The sequence below is a fragment of the Bos javanicus genome, chromosome 19 (genome assembly GCF_032452875.1).
Source record: "Bos javanicus breed banteng chromosome 19, ARS-OSU_banteng_1.0, whole genome shotgun sequence".
Classification (NCBI taxonomy): domain Eukaryota; kingdom Metazoa; phylum Chordata; class Mammalia; order Artiodactyla; family Bovidae; genus Bos; species Bos javanicus.
In genome coordinates, this window is record NC_083886.1 from 58,842,447 (window position 1) to 58,860,843 (window position 18,397).

General features: G+C 58.2%; 1 protein-coding gene across 2 annotated transcripts in view; it reads right to left on the minus strand.

The window, feature by feature from the left end:
- TTYH2 (tweety family member 2) overlaps window positions 1-18,397 on the minus strand; it is a 35,668-nt gene that overhangs the window by 15,505 nt on the left and 1,766 nt on the right. For both annotated transcript variants that reach the window (XM_061392935.1, XM_061392934.1), the window contains exons 2-4: window positions 11,553-11,725; window positions 7,804-7,915; window positions 2,402-2,622 (exon numbers count right to left, since the gene is read on the minus strand). In XM_061392935.1, coding sequence (XP_061248919.1) covers window positions 2,402-2,622; window positions 7,804-7,915; window positions 11,553-11,725 — 506 coding nt within the window. The remainder of the gene's footprint in view (window positions 1-2,401; window positions 2,623-7,803; window positions 7,916-11,552; window positions 11,726-18,397) is intronic.

An 18,397-nucleotide genomic window follows, 5' to 3' on the forward strand; every position in this document is an offset into this window, starting at 1 on the left:
AACTCGGCTCTCCCAGGAGCCACGCGGGCCCCTGCGGCCACGGCTCCTCCCACATCCGGCGTGGATGCGCTGGCTGTTACACCCTTTGGAAACCTCTGGAGAGCAGTCTCTGGGCTTTTAATTGCCTCTAACGCGTAGCCGGGACTTGTATAAAAGTATTAAGAAGAATTTGCTCAGCTGAGTGGCTGGGCTCCAGCACCATCCGGAAAGCAAAGGTGGGGAGGCTGGTCCCAAGGAGACCCGGGCCCTGGGGCTGGTGAGCTCATGAAGAATAAAACGAGGCTTTTGTGCCAGAGCGGCTCATTCGAGAGGAGGAAACAAATGGCAGATGAGGGGAAGGGACAGAACGTCAGCAGCGCTCCGGAGCTACAGGTGCCCACCGTGAAGCAGCCCTGAGCGAGGGGAAGAATTTGGGGACGGGGTTCCAGGAGGCCCTCTCTATCACCCTCACTGAGACAGATACTGTACAGCTGTCACCACCTTATCCCAAGGTTTACAAAATCATCTAAAAAAGTAAGCCCTTTTGATGCTTATGTTCTGGCTTATTTTACCAAGGTCATTCTCAAAATGCCCAAATTAAGCCCTTCAGTATACAAGGCTTCCAAGGTATACTTCTTCTCAGTGATAAAGAACCCACCTGCCAATGCAGGAGAGGCAAGAGCCTGTGTGAGTCCCTTCTGGATGACTTTTTTTGGTCTTAATTGTACTTTCTGGTATGAGAGTTTGGTCCAGACTCATCAGGTACAGTCCCTACCCAAACCTGGAATCAGACATTTTTCCAAGGGAGCCTGGTTCCTTTCAGGGCTGCCCCGGTGGCACAGTGGTAAAGAATCTGTCTGCCAAGCAGGGGACCCGGGTTCGATCTCTGGGTCGGGAAGATTCCCTGGAGAAGGAAATGGCACCCCACTCCAGGATTCTTGCCTGGGAAACTCCACGGAGAGAGGAGCCTGGCGGGCTATAGGCCATGGGGTGGCAAAGAGTCAGACACGACAGAGCACACACGCAGTGCAGTGCTCACACACGGACCAGGCTAGGTCCATTCAGGGAGAGCGGCAGGGTCGAAACGGACACCACTTTCCACAATAAAAAGGTTTCGGAGGCTCAGGCAGTGACTGTCCCTCGTGTCATGGGACTAATCAGATGCCACTATTTGGGGTCAGAGGTCACAGCTAGTCCTTAGAGTCAGCAGTTTCCTTTTGGTTACTTGGGACACATGAGCCAAAAAAAAAAAAAAGAGAAGAAAAATCTGGGTGACGTCTGGGAGGGCGGGGGCTGGATGGGCAGGCAGGGGAGGGACGCAGAGCACTGTCCAGAGCCAGGGGCCTCCTGAGCTCCCTCTGGTCAAGGCCTGGCCATCTCTTACCCCAGGGAACGGAGAGCCCTGGATGGGGAGGTCCAGAGGCCACCAGGGGCATGTTCTCTGGGTCAGTGTTAGCTCAGCCTGGAGTGGGGCTTTCTCAGAAAGCGGAAGTGAATTCAGAGTAAATTGTGCAGCGTTGTGGTGGAGACTGTGACCTCTGCCGGTGGCTTGAAGCAGAGGCAAGAAACTGGGGAGGGCGAGGGGCATCCAAAGGACAGATGTTTGCTCCCAGGGCTCCTGCATCCCCCCGCGCCCTTGAGCCAGGTGCTCTGCCCTGATGCACAAGGATGTGTACGCCGTGCGTGCGCGTCACCCCTCCGCTGGGAGCCCCCCAAATCTGGACTCCGCCGCCTTTCTTGGTTGTTCCCAGAGTGACCTTCCCCAGACCCTCCGTGCGGACGGAGGGCAGCCGATCCCCGCTCAGCTGGCCTGTGTCCACCACCTTCACCTGGGATGGGGTTCGGGTGATGGGGAGGCAGGGGAGATGTAAACGAAACCCCAAAGGTCTGAGGACGCAGGAGTGAGTCTGCATACCTGATATGGCAAAGGTGGGGTGGTTCCCTGCAGCCCCCGTCACTCCGCTTTTGGGCATCTGAGGTTGGGGGCATCTCTGAGCTTGCTAAGCAGTTGCCATCGGGCAAGGCTCTGTGCTGCCAAAGGTTCTGCCATCTCCCCGACCCCTCGCTCCTCGGGGGCTGGGTCTGCAGGTGCAAAGAGCCCTGGCCCCTCAATCCGAGAAGGCGAGGAACCCGTGAACCAGCTGCACTTCACTCAGCCCTGAGGATGCTGGTCCTGGAAGAGCTCCTGCTATGCGCTGGGTGGGTGGCCAGGTGGAGCCTGAGATCTTGGCTTGTCACCGTCCCTCCGGGGGGCTCAGTGCCTGCGTGTACAGGTTGGCTGCACTCCCTGCCTCCACAAGCTCTCGTGTCCTCTGATTTCAGACAGTGGCTTAGTGAGCCCTTCCGGTGGCACTTCCCTGCTGGAGCCCAAGATGCCGACTCTGCTGAAGGGAGCTGGGGTGGCCCTCTCGGGGGCCCTTACCTGTAGTACTCCACAGAGCTGGTCTGGTTGGCCAGTTCGGTCAGTTCCTCAGTGACCTCCGTCCACACGGGCACCCCTGCTATCTGGGCGATGATGCTGCCCGCCGTCTGCTGTAAGAACTTCAGCGTCTGGAGGTAATCGCCCCGGGTGGCGAAGATCTCACCCAGGCGGGCGAGGTGCTGCTCCAGGTCCACCTTCATCTTCTGGGTGGTTCCCGACACCTGTGGAGGGGCGGAGCTTGAGAGTCTGACCTTGGCGGGGAGGAAGCTGGAGCGGGTACACGGCCTGATTCAAACTGGAGGGGAAGAACTTGGCCTTCAATGAGTGCTCCACAGGCACCGCCAGTCCTGAAGTCATGAGGCTGCGGTCCAGGTGGAGAATGGATGGCAGAGCCTCCCCTACCCACCCAGCCCAAGGGTCCCTCCATCAGGGGCACAGGCCCGATCTAGTCCTAACCAGGACCCGGCCTCCGAGACCCAGTGCCTTCCTAGGAAGGCAGACCCAGATGGGGAAAGAAACAAGAGAAGCCATTTTTCTTCCTTGAAGATTCTCTTCCAAGTTTAAACATTTTGGACGATGAATTCTTGTTGAGGGTGAGGAATAAAACGTTTAAACCAAAGAAGCCCTCCGTTGCTACCTGACCTTTGGTTCCCACAATAGGCTTTCTCAGCATCTCACAAGAGAAAGGCTTTGTTGTACAGCGAGCGACAGCTCACAGTGTCCTGAACCCGAGTTCGTAACAATGGGACTTTGAAATGATACAGGCAGATCTGATGCTGCCGGGACACGCACGTGACAGGAGGAGGAAACCGGTGCCTTCTCTGTGCTCACCACCCGCCTGGGCCCCCACGTCTGCCCTGCGTGGAGTTGAGCAGACCTTGAAGGAAGCATCTCTCTGCTCAGAAGTAGAGAGGAAGGTCAATGGCGGTGACTGTCCTGGGCTTGCAAACAAGGACCACAAGGATTGGAAAGATGCTTCTCAACAGCCCAGATGTAGGGTCCTGGCAGGGCCCTGAGACCCAGCCAAAGAATTCCAAGCACCTTCCCCCCAATCCTGCTCTGAGCCTGGGTGTCGGCAAGAGGGGAGGAAGGGCTTGGTGGCTCTGAAACTGTCACGTTTCACCAACAAGCACAACTGGCTGGAAACGGGGAGTGTGTGCTAATCGTCCAGGCAGCCTTCAGCTCCCCAGGTCTGCAAGGAAGAGGAAAATGACTCAGAGCGGGAATTCCCTGGAGGTCCAGTGGTCAGGGCCCTGCACTTTCACTGCTGAGGGCATGGGTTCAACCCCTGATTGGGGAACTAAGATCCTGCAAGCTCTGCGGTGGGGCCAAAAAAACAAACAACAAAACAAAAGGACCCAGAAGAATGTTTAGAAACTTCCCAGGGTGAGAGCTGCACGGAGAGACGATTAGACCTCACTCCTGGCAGCAAACGCTATTTCTGGGCGTTAGAGGGGCTGGACAGCAACTCCAGGGCCTTTCACATCTGTGCTGTGCTGGGAGTTCCTGGTTCCACAAAAGAGAATGGCCGCCTTTGTTGCATTTTGCTTCTTCCAGCGTCAGCAGCTTATTCCCTTTTCTGGCCTGCTCCTGGTCCTTACAAGCTGGTTAACAGCTACGAGATGCCAAAGTGCAGAGATGCCGGGCACACGCGTTAGTAAATCCAGCAGCTGACCCTCACCCGGATCAGCGCTCCTTTTCAGTTCAGTAAGGTCACCGGACAAGCGCTCTGCAGCCACTGATCCAAAGGCAGTCTTCATAAACGTTAATACCGGCAGCAAAACCCGCTCTGCGTGATGTTTCCATGTTCCTCTATGAAGCCTAACTCACTTTAGACCACAAGGCTGTTAAAAATGCTCTGTAAACTTTTCCTGTAAGATCACTTCTTTCCCCTTCCATAGCTCTAAAATGTTTCACTTCTCTACTTCTTAAATTCCTCCTTGGAAAAAAAAAAAAAAAAACAACGCATACACACACAAGCCAGCAAACATCTGCCAGGCCTTCTTTTCCTCCTGATGTCTTCCCACAGGAAACCAAACAAAACAGAAAAAAATTAAAATTACAGCGCTGACCCACTTACATCTGCCCCTTCCCCATTCTGCCCCCAGTCCTTAGAGGTTCATCCCAGAGCTCCCAGAAGGGAGACAGGGGTGGGGGACACTCAGAGATGGCACAGGCGCTCCCACGGGGAAGAGACACTCTTCAGATCAAGGGGGCTGGCTCAGCTCCCCAAGTTGGGGCGAAATCAGGGGCAAGCTAGCAGGTGGAGGAAGCTGTTACCCTGGAGGATGGAGCAGGCATTCTCCAGCTGTGGACCCTGGACCAGTGGCCTCGCATCATCAGCTGGGAACCAATTCTCAATGCAGATTCTCAGCGGAGAGTCTGGGGAGGGGGGAGGGCCCGCCATCTGTGTCTGTCAAGCCCTCCAGGGGATTCTGATTCAAGCTCAAGTTGGAAAATCTCTGACTGAGAGGAAGCTCCTTTTCAGAGAAGAAGGAGGTGAAGGGGTGGAGCCTAGGCAGGCTGGGGGCAGGGCCTGCATCTCAGAGCCTGGAGGGGAAGGGCTGAGACCAGACCCCTGGGCTCCAGTACTGGGTTCTGAAATGTGCCAGCTCCCCACCCTGGGGCAGCCATAGCACCTCCCTGTGCTCAGTTCCTTCACCCAAACGCATGCCCACAGGCTGGCTGCCAGCTCAAACCCGAGCCAGCCGAGCCAGAGCGGTAGAGTCCCGGGCCGCGGTTTTAAGCTGAGATCCCAGTGGGCTTCCCTGATGGTAATGAAGTGCTATGCAGGATACCCAGGAGATGAGGGTTCGATCCCTGGGTCAGGAAGATACCCTGGAGGAGGGCATGTCAACCCACTCCAGTATTCTTGCCTGAAGAATCCCATGGACAGAGGAACCTGGTGGGCTGGAGTCCACAGGGTCACAAAGAGTCAGACACAACTGAGTGACTGAGCAGCAACGGGTTAGAGGCATGCCGGGTGCCCTGGGTGAGGTCCAGATGGGGTCACTGCATCCAGAGAAAGGATCCACCCAAGGCATCCCTAGTGACCCTTTCTGACCCCCCAAATCAGTATGTGCGGCTGACTCAGGACCCTGCTGCCAGCCGTGGCACAGGGCTCCCTCAGGCTGGGAGGGTGCACATCTGGGGCTCCTGCTCCAGGAAGGGGAGCCTGGCAGGGCCCACCTTGCTCTGGCCCAGGTCTGAGTTGCCTGACCTGTCTCTCCTGAGTACCCCACCCCCAGCCCCCAATCAAAGCTTCCACTCTTCCAAGGTAATAACAGTAATACATATTATTATAGTAATTATAATAATAGCATCATTAGCATAGCTCCCCCACCAACACTTGGAGAGTTCTTTGCAGATAACCAGGCATTTTCACAGGCATCATCTCATCAGCCGTCACTCATCTGATATTTGGCCTTCACCTCTCAGATCTGGGGGCCCGCTAAGATCTGCTGTCTCCACGGAGCCTTGGGACTAGGGGTCCTGGGAGCCCACCCCAAGGGCAAAACCAGGCCTGGAGGCCCAGCACAGGGGCTGCCTCTCCAGGCAGTGTCCCGGCCCTGGGGCACTCTCGGCATGGGGCGAGGGGCCCAGCCTGGAGGTCCCGGTCCCAGCTCATCTCTGGGCGATAAAGACATGAAGAATTTGAGTTTTCCCATCAGGATGGCTCAGGGACTTTCTTCCTTGGTCCCTGGGGGAGCCACAGGCCATTCTTCCAATGGTCACAGGTCAGACAGTGAAGGGCATGGCTCCGGGGCTTCCCCAGAGATTCTCCTTTGGAGGGTGAGTTCTTCCCCCCGGGGTTCTGGTGCTGGTGGGTGAAGCCTCTTCCACACCGGGGCAGAAGTGAGGGTGGGGGCCCCAGGGAGTGAGCCCCGCCCCAGGCCAGGGCGTGCCTAGGGCCCCCTGTGCTGGTCAGCCTGCGTTCGGCCCGCCAGCTTCTCCACCCCACCGCACTCTTGGCCTGTTACAGCTGCCCCAGCCCAGGGTCCAGACAGCTAGCTCCTGGTCCCCAGGGATGGGTCCCAGCAGACACAAGGAATGGGGCAGGAGAGTGGGGCCCCTGGTCTGGCCTGTGGCCCTTGGCTTCCCAGAAGGACTTTATCTGAGGCCAAAGCCAGGGCAGCCAGCAGCCAGCCACCCCACCCGAGGGCCAGCACAGCTGTCTCTTTAAGGGAGCTTGTCCCGGGAGGGCTGGGGGATTAAGGCCTTAGAGGAGCTTAAGGGAGGGGGGTGCGATGGGGTCGAGTCCCTCCTCCAGAATCCTCTTCCAGCAGCACTGGGATGAAGTCCACACGCTCCAGTCGGGGTCAGATTGTGTGGCTCAGGCCGCCGGACACAGTCGGCCATTGGCTGAGGTCACCCCTCTGCTGGGGACCTGGCCCAGGGTGGATGTAGAGCGACTGGCGTTTCTGAAAACTGCTCCCGAGTCTGGCTCCTGGGACACTGGGGCTGCTGGGAAATCAGCTGGAGAGACCTGGTGCGTGAACGTGACAAGCACGGGGGCCAAGGGCTGTGTTTTCGGAAGACCCTGCCTCCCCGCCCAGAGGCTCACAAGTGGACCTCTGCCTTGTGCTAAAAATCCCACCTCTCCTCCGGCATGTCCTTCACCCTGAGCCCCCAGCTGCAGCCACGGCGCCTGGAAAGCAGAGCCCAGAGCGCACCGTGCTGGCCTTGAGGGCTCTGCACTTGGTTTTGAAGCGTTTTCCCCTTGACATCTCCTAGACCCGACCCACAGCGCTCTGTGCTCAGCACTGAGAGTGAACACAGAAAACACCATGGGGGGCTTCCCTGGGGGCTCAGTGGGAACGGGGCCGCCTGCCGAGGCCGGGGACGCGGTCGCTCAGTTCCTCGATCCCTGGGTCGGGAAGACCCCACGTGCTGCAGAGCAAGTAAGCCGGAGCGTCACAACCACTGAGCTGGCCCTCCAGGGCCCGGGAGCTGTAGCTACTGAACGAAGCCCGTGGGCCCTGGAGTCCATGCTCTGCAACCAGCGAAGACACCGCAAGAGAGAAACCCACTCACAGCAGCTGGAGGAAAGCCCGTGCAGCAACAAAGACCCAGCGCAGCCAAAAATAAATAAGCAGATAAAAACCACTGTGTGTGTGTTGGGGGGCCGGGGTTGATCTACATTCAAGAACCTCTTGGGCACAGGTCTCCTAAAGGTGGGTAGGATTTGATCCCGTGCCCCCAGGCCCCATCCGCCTTTCTCCTTGGTTCCTCACCCCCACCCCTGCCTGGGGAGCAGAAATGGCCTGTTTGCTCCTGGTGGGACCAAGTGGCAGCCCCAAGGGGTGTCCAACCCCCTTGGAGCCGAGCTGGCCAGATCTGACCGGGGTGTCTGTGGGGACCAGGCTGACCTCGCGGGCCGCGCCTGGCTGCCAGGACCTTACCAGCACATCGATCCCGGAGAAGGTGTGGTTGGCGTTGTCCAGGGCATAGAGCAGCTGGTACACCCCGTCGTTGGCCTCGCTGTTTCCATAGAAACCCACGCCCACCGCAGCGCTGTGGGCGAGACCCCAAAGTTAGAGGCGACCCCGGAGGAGACGGTTTTTTCCAGGACACCATTTTTTAGTGCCGTTTTAACTGCGCAGTGAACGTGAATGGAAAGTATATGGAAGTCCCCGTGGTCCGGCCCCTCACTCACACAGACTCCCTGACGTCCACAGCCCCCACCAGAACGGAACGACTGTGACAACGGATGAACCTATGAGGACAAGCCACTGTCACCAAGTCCGCAGTTCGCGTTTGGGTCACTCCTGGTGCCGTAGAGTCTCATGTGTTTGAACAGAAGTATAAGGACACGTGTTTGCCATTATAGCATCACACGGGGTGGTTCCACGGCCCTCAAAATCCTCTGTGCTCTACCTTCTAATCCTCCCCTACCCCCAAACCCTGGCAACCATTCACGTGTTCACCGTTCCCATAAGTTCTGCCTTTTCCAAAACGTCATATGCTTGGAATCATACAGTATGCAGCCTTTTCATACGCATTTAAGGTTCCTCCATGTCCTTTCGTGGCTTGATAGCTCATTTTTCTTTGAGAGCTGAATAATAACCCATTGTTTGAATGAAAACAGTTTAGCCGTTCACCTCCCGAAGGGCATCTTGGTTGCTTTTACTGGTGGTGTTCAGTCGCCAAGTCATGTCCGACTCTCTGCAACCCCATGGACTGCAGCACGCCAGGCTTCCCCGTCCTTCACTATCTCCCAGAGTTTGCTCAGATTCATATCCACTGAGTTGGTGATGCCATCCAACCATCTCATCCTCTGCTGCCCTCTTCTCCTCCTGCCCTCAGTTTTTCCCAGCATCACTAGGTCTTGGCAATTATGATGCAAGAGGCTCTAAGCATCCATTAGAGCGGGTGTTTGACTTCAGCTGAGGGACTCTTTCCTGGGGGTAGGGGAGAAGGGGTGGTTTAAACTTCTGGCAAGTGTGCTGGGCAGGAGATGAGGGAAAGCCTCTGGGCCAGTGGGCCCTGGCCTGACCGACTAGTCTTACAGCACGTTTTGTTTAGCCCAAGGGAAAATACTCCCGTTCTCTATCCTGGGGCTCCAAAGGGTGGAAGATTTTGCTGGCTGGGCCCCAGGGATTCTGATGCTGGCAGTAAGTCAGGGAGGGGCTCAGGAATCCATATCTTTCAGGCTCCCCAGGGGACTCTGACACACATGGGCTATGGGACCACTGAAGTCTCGTGAAATCACACCTGCCTCTCCGAAATCCTCTTAGTGTTGGGGACTCCCCTCCGTTCTCTATCCTTTCCCCGCCCCCCACCCCCTCCAACGCTGCCCATCCTACTGAAAAGTTCTGGCTTCTAGAAAGTCCTGCTCCTTGCTGTGATGTCGGCCTCTCTTTCTGGTGGCGCACAGGCATAGCTGCCCCACAGCGGGTGGGATCTCCCCGGATCAGGGATGGAACCCATGTCCCCCGCGTCGGTAGGCGGATTCTTTCCTACTGGAACACCAGGGATCCAGAAAGTCCCTTCTTAAAACCACACACCCACTGATTCCTGGCTGTCCTCGGGGTCAGCCTGGAACAAGCCTCCAATTCTGCAAGATGACCTGCTGGACATCTGAATGGGGCTCTGTATCACCCTCCTCATCACTCTTCCAGTCAAGCGTGTCCTCCAGACCCTGGTCGACATCTGGTTCAACTCATCTGGTCGGCTGGTGCTCTGAGTGGCGCTCCCAAGCCCAGGCGGTCCCTCCAGCTCCGAGCTTGGGGCTAATGCCCCAGGGGCCTGCCTCCCTGCCACTGCCCTGTGGTCCACAAACACCCCTGGATTTCTCCCCAAGGACCGCTGCGAAGCCCAGGTGCTCCTCCTTCCTCTAGTGCTGTACTGACTTTTATTTTGTTTTAACCAAAAGCAGAACTCTAAATCCATCTCTGTGAAATTTCATCTGGTTGGTTTTAGTCCAACATTCCAGCCTGAGCAAATCATCTCGAATCTTGCTTCTGTCACTGATTGTATTTTATCTGACTCACACCACTGGGGGTCCTCCGAAGAGTCATCCAACAGCCTCCTTGAGTTTTCATCCGCAACACTGGTTTCGGGGGTGGGGGTGAAGCTACATGTGTTTACACTTATCCTTTTTCTTTGAAAGAGACAGGACCTGCGAAGGAACCCCCTGGGAGGCTGTTATGGAATCCTCCTTCCAGGGAGCCCTTGGCCACTAATTCAGTGTCTCAGGAAATGGTCCACGGCCCGCAGGGCACAATCACCTGGAGGGGAAGGGGGGCGGTCCACGCTGCACCCATTGTTATCAGTGTGGTCTGCAATGTGCACTTTGAAACACGGTTCCCATCTGCTTCGTGGGTCTGACACACGCATGCACCCGCGCTATACTTTGGTGAACCAGCGCGTAAATCGATACTCTTTGCATTCACCCAGAACTGTTCACCCAGCTTTGAACCCCCTTAACGGCACTAGCCCGGCGTCAGAGCTCGAGACCGCTCCCTCCTCATCCCCCCAGCCTCACTCTGGACCCTTCCTCGTCCTGCTCTCATTGACTCGCTTCCCTGCCTTTCTCCCTCAACTCACTCCGACCTGGCTGTGATCTCCAGAGACTGGAACTGTTGACTTCCACTGCACTCACCCCAGATCCCTCCGCCCTGCAGCCCCACACTGCGGGCAGGACAGACGGTGGCCGTGATCTAACGGAGAGAAGACAGCCCTGGGGGCTGTGAGCTGCCGGGAACGAGCCCCCAGGCATCCTCATGGCCCAGGCTCACTGGACCCCGTCTGCCTCCCCCGTCTGGAGACAGTGGGTCAAATCCAGCAGGACCATCCCCCAGAGTGCTTCAGGTGGGCCTGAGGCTTTGGGGAAAATCTCTGCAGATACAAAAACAAGGAAAAACGACTCCTGGGACTTCCCTGGTGGTCCAGTAGCTAGGACTCCGTGCTCCCAGTGCAGGAGGCCCAGGTTCGATCCCTGGTCAGGGAACTAGACCCCACACGCCTCAGCTAAAACCTAGTGGAGCCAAATAAATAAATGAAAATTTTTTTAAAAAAAAGAAAACACGAAAAATACAACTCATGAGAAAACAAGGCCCGTGTGTGTGGGGTCACTTCTTGAGCAGTAGCTTGACTCTGACACAAAGTTAGAGATTCTCACTATTGGAGCAGAGAAGACCTGGCTGAGGGTGCTAAGAGCTATTGATCTTGTAGAAGGTGGAATTGATCTGGGCTGGAGTCAGACTCTGATTGCAGATCCAGGGCGGCAGCTGGGAGGGGATGGGATGCAGAGAGCGGAGTTGCCACCGGTCAACTGCCCAGGGAGCTCCCTGCTGGGCTGGAGAGGCTCACACCAGGGGTGGCGGCCTGGGATGCTAGGGAGCTTCCCATAACCACCCGGGATATCTGATTCCCACCGCTTGGCGAGGAAGCGGACAGCATGCACCCCAGAGACAGGCTCTCCCACCCAGGTTCCCGGAGCTCAGGCACGACCACGTGGGCAGACAGCTGATGAGCCACCCGGGGTCTGTGATGATGGGGTGGGGCTGGAGGTGGAAGGTGAGGAAGGGGTGTCCTGGTCAAGGGGCTGACCAGGGGCGAGACCCAGATGGTCAGGGCCACTTTTCGTCCACTGTGTCCACCTCCCACCTCCGTGCCCCCACCTGGCCCAGTGCAGACGGACACTCACCAGCAGATGAGCGCAGCCACCACGGCCGTCCAGGTGACGCAGCAGGAGCGGGGGCGCTTGGTCTGCACCGCGTCGTCCTGCCGGCAGCAACACACGCAGACCAGGTAGGCCGCGAGGAGGACGAGGTTCAGGCCCAGGCCGACGGCAGCCACCAGCCCCAGGAACAGCAGCGACTGAGGAGGGCGAGGCCGGGCGTCAGCGCTGGGTCCCGGGGGGTGCGGGGAAGGGCCCCGAGCTCAGCGGGGCTGCGGAAACCGCGACTGAGCTGTACATCCGACGCCCTCCTCCCAGGACTGACGCTCCCACTCTGTATAAAGCGCCCTGCCCTCGGGCACCAGGAGTTGGGGGGAGATGGAGCTCAGGTGTGGGAGGGGGCAGAGGACCCCAGACAAGAGGAGGCAGGAGGCGTGGCTCGAGGCTGGCCCCCCATCTGGGGCATGCATACCTGGATGAAGGTAAGGACCAGACCCTGCCTAATGGATGCTCTGAGTCACTCAAGAGACAAGAAGGAATTGTCCCCAGACCCTGAGGTCTGGGGGCGATGCTTGGTATGACCGAGGGAGACAAGGAGAAAGACGTCCACACACCGGAGCATCCGAGGCCTCCCGAGGAGGCAGGGGCTTGGGCGGGGTGTCTCAGAAGCTGAGCGGGGGCCTGGGGCAGACGTCCTGGCGTATGCCCCCTCTGAGCCTCGCTTTAGGGGTTGGAGTCCCTTCCCAACCAGAGGCTAACTCCATGCGGGGGGAGTGGGAGATGTCAGGAGATGTGCCAGCGGAGGTCCCTTCTACCGCACCCCGAAAGGGACAGCGACCCCCAGATGCCAAGGGTGGCAGCCAAGCCCAGAATCCTGAACAGAAGACGCCGTCTCAGGCCCGCCGAACACCGCAGGGTCCTACAAAGGGGGCTGCTGTCGGCCACGAGGCCCGGAGCCCCCTACTCCTTGCCCTCCAGTCTCCTGACTCAGCCAGATGGACACCAGATGGCCCCAGGGCTGGACCTGGCTCTAAGTCAGGTTCCTGAGCCGACGGCCTCGTCCTGCTGCACACGTGCCCCCGAGTCGCTCCCAGCTGGGAATCTCCAGCGCTCCAGTCTGGGCTGTCGCGGTGAGGAGATGGGCAGATTGGGGGAGACACTGGGATCCTTCCGGTCTGAGGAGGAGACAGGTCTCAGGCTGGAGCGTGCGCACACCTGGAGGCTGAGGCCTGCATTCTGAGGTCATCTTGGCAGGAAGGGGCGGAGCCTCAAAAGGGAGAAGGGGCACCTGCTCTGCTGGTCACCTGGACCGACAGGCTCCCGAGCATCACGGACAAATGGCCAAAGTGATGGGGACAGCCCAGAAGTGGACAGGGGAGATGGCCCACCTGGGTGTGGGACAGGTGGCTGTGACAAAGCGTGGCTCTCACCTCCACCTGGCGTAAATGCATCACAGACACTGCCAGGAACCTGCCCTGCCACCCTCCCGACTCAGCGGCGTGGAGGGTGAGCCCTCCTCCTACAGGCAGTTAGGAAGGCCCAGTGGACCTGAACACATGCGTCCCCCTGCAGAAGTCCTCCTGGGGTGGCAGGGGCGGGGGCCCCTGAGCCTGGACCATTAGGCTTGTCCCATGCACGGAGCCAGGAGGCTGGCCTCGGGAGACTGTGGGAAGGACCGCCCCTGCCGGGGCCCTGGTGGCTCAGACTGTAAAGAACCCGCCTGCAGTGCTGAGACCGGGGCTCGATCTCAGGGTCAGGAAGATCCCCCAGAGGAGGAAATGTCTACACACTCTAGTATTCTTGCCTGGAGAATTCCATGGACAGAAGAGCCTGGCGGACTACAGTCCACAGGGTGGCAGAAGAACTGGATGCAACTGGCAACTGACACTGCTGGCCCCCAGCACAAGCTCCCAGGCAAGCCGCTTGCTCACTGGAGGCCCTATGGCCCCGGGCCATGGGGAAGAAGGTCAAGGACGGATACGGGTTTCAGCTCAGTTCAGTCGCTCAGTTGTGTCCAACTTTTTGTGACCCCATGAACTGCAGCATGCCAGGCCTCCCTGTCCATCACCAACTCTTGGAGTTTGCTCAAACTCATGTCCATTGAGTCGCTGATGCCATCCCACCATCTCATCCTCTGCTGTCCCCTTCTCCTACCTTCAATCTTTCCCAGCATCAGGGTCTATTCAATGAGTCAGTTCTTCACATCAGTGGCCAAAGGACTGGAGTTTCAGCTTCAGCATCAGCCCTTCCAATGAATATTTAGGACTGATCTCCTTTAGGATGGACCGATTGGATCTCCTTGCTGTCCAAGGGACTCTCAGGAGTCTTTTCCAACACCACAGTTCAAAAGCATCAGTTCTTCGGTGCTCAGCTTTCTTTATAGTCCAACTGTCACATTCATGCATGACCACTGGAAAAACTATAGCTTTGACTAGATGGACCTTTGTTGGCGAAGTAACGTCTCTGCTTTTTAATATGCTGTCTAGCTTGGTCATAGCTTTTCTTCAAAGGAGCAAGCATCTTTTAATTTCATGGCTACAGTCACCATCTGCAGTGATTTTGGAGCCCAAGAAAATACAGAGGTTCGAGCCTTGCTGTTCAAAGTGGAGTTCACCAACACTGCAGCACTGACCTCTTTTGAGATGCAGAATGCACCATCTCCAGCTCCACCCTGGCCCCAGTGAATCAGAAGTGCACCAAGAGATGACTGGCGGGGCTGTATCCCATTCAAGTCTGGGAAGCACCGAGTAGTGTCCACAGACTTTCTCGAACTGCTTACGACAGCGGACCCTTTCCTTCAGACTCACTTAACAGAGCACCGATATACAGAGCGTCCCCTGAATGAGGGGTGGATGTAAATGCCACGCTTTGTCCTGGCCACCCCCTTGCAGGCCCGGGGTCCCTCTGCTAGAGCCCAGGATCCCCGTCACAAGTTCCAGACTGCTATGCAGTGTGCAAACCCCTCGAGCCGGCAACCCTTCTCCTTCCCCTGGCAGAAAGGAGGGCCTGTGTCCCCGCCGCCCCCCCACAGCTGTTCACTGCAGCCTAACACTGCAGTAAGAGTCAAGCATCGGAAGCAACCCAAATGCTGACCAACAGGAGATCTGACACCTAACAGGTGCTAGAGCCACAAAATGGAATACTGTGCAGCCGTGAAAAGGAAGTGGCAGCGACAGCCAGTGATCGGGTGGACGTGACAGATGCGACACAGAAGAAACGAGGGACACGGAACAGCAGGGGCTGTGCGGGTTAACTGACGTAAGACGCGAAGTCGGAGAGGCTCATCTGCAGGGACAGGGGCCCGAGACGCAGCTGCCTCTGGGAGGGAATCAAGGGAGACGGAGCCTCCCGGGGGGTCAGGGATATACGTGGCCTGGGGTGGTGTCTCATACCACACTCACACACGTGCACATACAGGTACTGAAGTGTACACTTACTAAGACAACACACTTCTCTATAAGTTATTCCTAAAGAAAACAAAACAAAACCCGGATAAACCTTTTGCATAAATCAGAGACCCGCAAACAGTCAGACCTCCTCCCAGCTTCCCTAGACAATCTCACCCTCGATCTCCCCACAAACAGGAAAACCCACGGACTCTACCACGGGCCCCCATCCGGCACAGCAGGACCTCCGGGAAGTAATCACGACTTGGGGCGGTGCCACCTGAGTGTCTCCAAACCACAGCCTGTCCCTATCCCTGGGTTTGCTCCCCCATTTCACCCCTCACAACACACTGGGGCCCCCTGACCTCTTGCAAGCTCCGTACTGTGGGCAGGGCCCTGGGATTCTCAGGCCGAGGGGCCTCTCCAAGCTGGGCGTCTGGCCTCAATTCTTTTACTCCTGCTTTGGCCCAGCCCGGGGAGGCCATGCCTGGGAAATCCAAACTTGGAGGCCCTTTTGTTAGCAGCTCTCTTCCAGAACTTTCTTCCGGCACTGGGAGCACAAGGGCAGGGGCAGAGGAGCTAGCATCAGGGTTTGGGCTGTTTAGCAACTCAGTCGTGTCCGACTCTTTGCGACCGTATGGACTGTGGCCCGCCAGGCTCCCCTGTCCCTGGGATTTCCCAGGCAAGAATACTGGAGTGGGGTGCCGTTTCCTTCTCCAGGGGATCTTCCCGTCCCGGGGATCAAAGCCGAGTCTCCTGCATTGGCAGGCAGGTTCTTTATTGCTGAGCCACCTGGGAAGCCCAGGGTTAGGGTTAAGGTTGGAGGCAGGAGGGGCTGAAGGAGGGAGGGAAGAGAAGCCTGCAGAACCTTCTCCCCCCATCACCTGCCACCCTTTAACAGGCAACAGTTCTGCTCCTAACAGACTCTGCAGGTCTCTGTTACACACCTCCGGGTGTTACAGGGAGGATGTCCTGTCTGCAGGAAGCCAGGAAGTCGACTCACACGCCCTCCTGCGCTGAGGGAGCCAAGAAAGGACAGGTTCCCAGCCCCTGTGGCCACCACCTCCCTGAGCTGCCCAACAGCCAGCCCACGGCCCCCGCATCAGGGCTCAGGCCTCGCCCTATCATCCAAGCGACCACTCGTTCTGGTTTGTCACTTGGTAACGAGAAACCAGAGCACGAACCCAGGACCCCAGCTGGGGGCAGCAGTGACCGACGGGCCTTCTGGGAAGGCCGAGGTGGCAGCTGAGCCCCCAGGGGCTTCTGCACTTGGGCGGGGGAGGGAGGGGGCAACATCCCGAGCACCCCTCACCTCGAGACCCCAGGAGATGAAGAGTGTGCCAGCCCAGGGGTGAGGCCAGAGGGCGGGGAGCTGCAGGGCGAGGCCCTGACTGGAAAGGGTTAAGCTCCCCCACCCCCTGGGCTGGTGGGGCAGCGTGAGCGTCTGCTGACCATGACTCAAGGTTCACGCCGGATGAATGGGGCTTCCACATCCTTTGGCTCCTCTCAAATACTGTGGGGGGGTGCGGAGAGGGCTCAGGAGGCCTTTCCTCCTGAGAAAGGCCCCCAAGTTGGGGGAGCCCCATAGCTCTGCATCCAACCCTCCCCTGGGAGTGTGTGAGACTCTGCGGAGCCTATGAACAGGACTGCCCAGAGTTAACACGTGGAGATACGTGTAAAAAGTGAAGAATGTCTCCTCTGCTTCCTCATGTAAGTCCCTGGACAATGGCCAGCCAGTGGAAGCGGGAGAGCAGAGGTGGGAGAGGGAGCAGGCAGGGGGTCCTGCTGGGCGGCAGGGGCGCAGTGAGCCTCGCAAAGGCGCCGGGTCCTCAGTGTCTGCTCTCCCATCTCTCTGGGATGGATGGTGAAGGGGCCGCTGAAGGGGGAAACCGGGGTGGCTGGTTTGGGGAGACACAGCTGGGGGCAGTGTCAGGGCCCTTTCCCCAACTCTGCCCATGTGACACCTGGCCGGCGGGGGCCTCCTCTATGCCAAGCGGGGCTTGTGGCAACTTACGAAGCACCCGGCACCGGCCACAGGCTTTATACCCACTAAACGACTACGAGGTCCTTTGACTAGCTCTTTGACGCCGGGATCTGCTCCATCCCCACGCCGTCTCACCCGGTGAGGAGGGTCTCGGCAGCTTCCCCACCTGGAGCTTCCCCACCTGGAGCTGGAGGCCCAGCGCGGGGGCGCCCCTTCGGCCTGGGGCTTGCCACCTCCCCAGGAGCCTGGTGGATGGGGCCCAGGCGATCTGGGTGAGGATTCAGGGTCTGGTCCACTGGCAGGGAGGGGTAGAAAGATCAACCCACCAGCGGGCTTCCATGGCAGCTCCCAAGACCCCAAAAAGTGAGTGGGATCGGGGGGACCTGCTTCCTCAAGGAAGTTCTGGGGCTGACTTTGCTCAGGATGTCCGGGTAGTCACCAGGCGATCTGCTCGTCCAGATCCCCAGCACAGCCCGCCTCCTCCCCCGAGCTGTCCTTCATCTTGACTGCCTGCTCCCAGCTCCACTTACTCCTTGGTGTGTACACACGTGTGTGGGTGCCCACACGCGAGCACACACACACGCTGTACCACAAGCCGGCACTCTTCACTTGGCCCTCCGGGGTATGAGCGGCAGCCCCCTTTGCATGTGTCTTTCAGGCCTTCCTGATTGTGACAGCAGAGGATCCTTGTCTGCATCCTCCACGCGTCACTGTACTTGGACACGATGTTGAACATCAAGGCCAGTCCGTAATGATTTGCGTCACTGGGTCCACCACGTGCGAGGGAACCCTCTAGGTACTAACCATGTTTCAAAGGACAGCTTATTTACTAATTGCAGAAGAGGGAAGGGAGGCTCTGGGAAGTACAGACACCTGCGTGGTCACACAGTAAGGGGCAAAACTGTGGATTCCAACGCACAGCCCTCTCCCAGCTACGCAGCTGCTGAGCCCCGGAGGCCTTGGCAGCACGGTTAGCACGTGACCCCACGTCTGGCACAGGGGTCAGGAGTCTGCTGAGCGCTGAGTGATCGACGGCAGGAGGTGCCCAATCGATGGTGCTAAATGACGTGGGCAGTGACTGCTGCTCAGGAGGAAGGGGACTTCCAGAAGAGACTTGTGGTCAGACACCAGGGGAACTTACCAGAACGGGAGCCGGCGGAAATAAACACCCAGAGCCAGACTTCCCGTCCAGTCCTGTCCAGCCCCACCGCTCTCGGATCCCAGGCAGGGCCCTCTGGCTGCCCGAGCAGGGCAAGGAAGGTGGGGGTGAGGCCGGGGGAAGGGGATGCCCCTTGGAGTGCCAGGGTCTGACACGGGGAGGAGAAGGACAGGGACTGTGAGTCGGTCCCTTTGGCTTGGGTGTCGCCTCTCCAGGGGACCAAGCGGGGTGGGGCAGGCTCAGGCCCACCAGGACAGCCAGACAGCAGCTGTCTGTCCCGTCCAGCCCCCTCCCCACACCTGAAGGTCGTCTCCACCCTGGCAGAAGCTTACTTTTCCTCCAG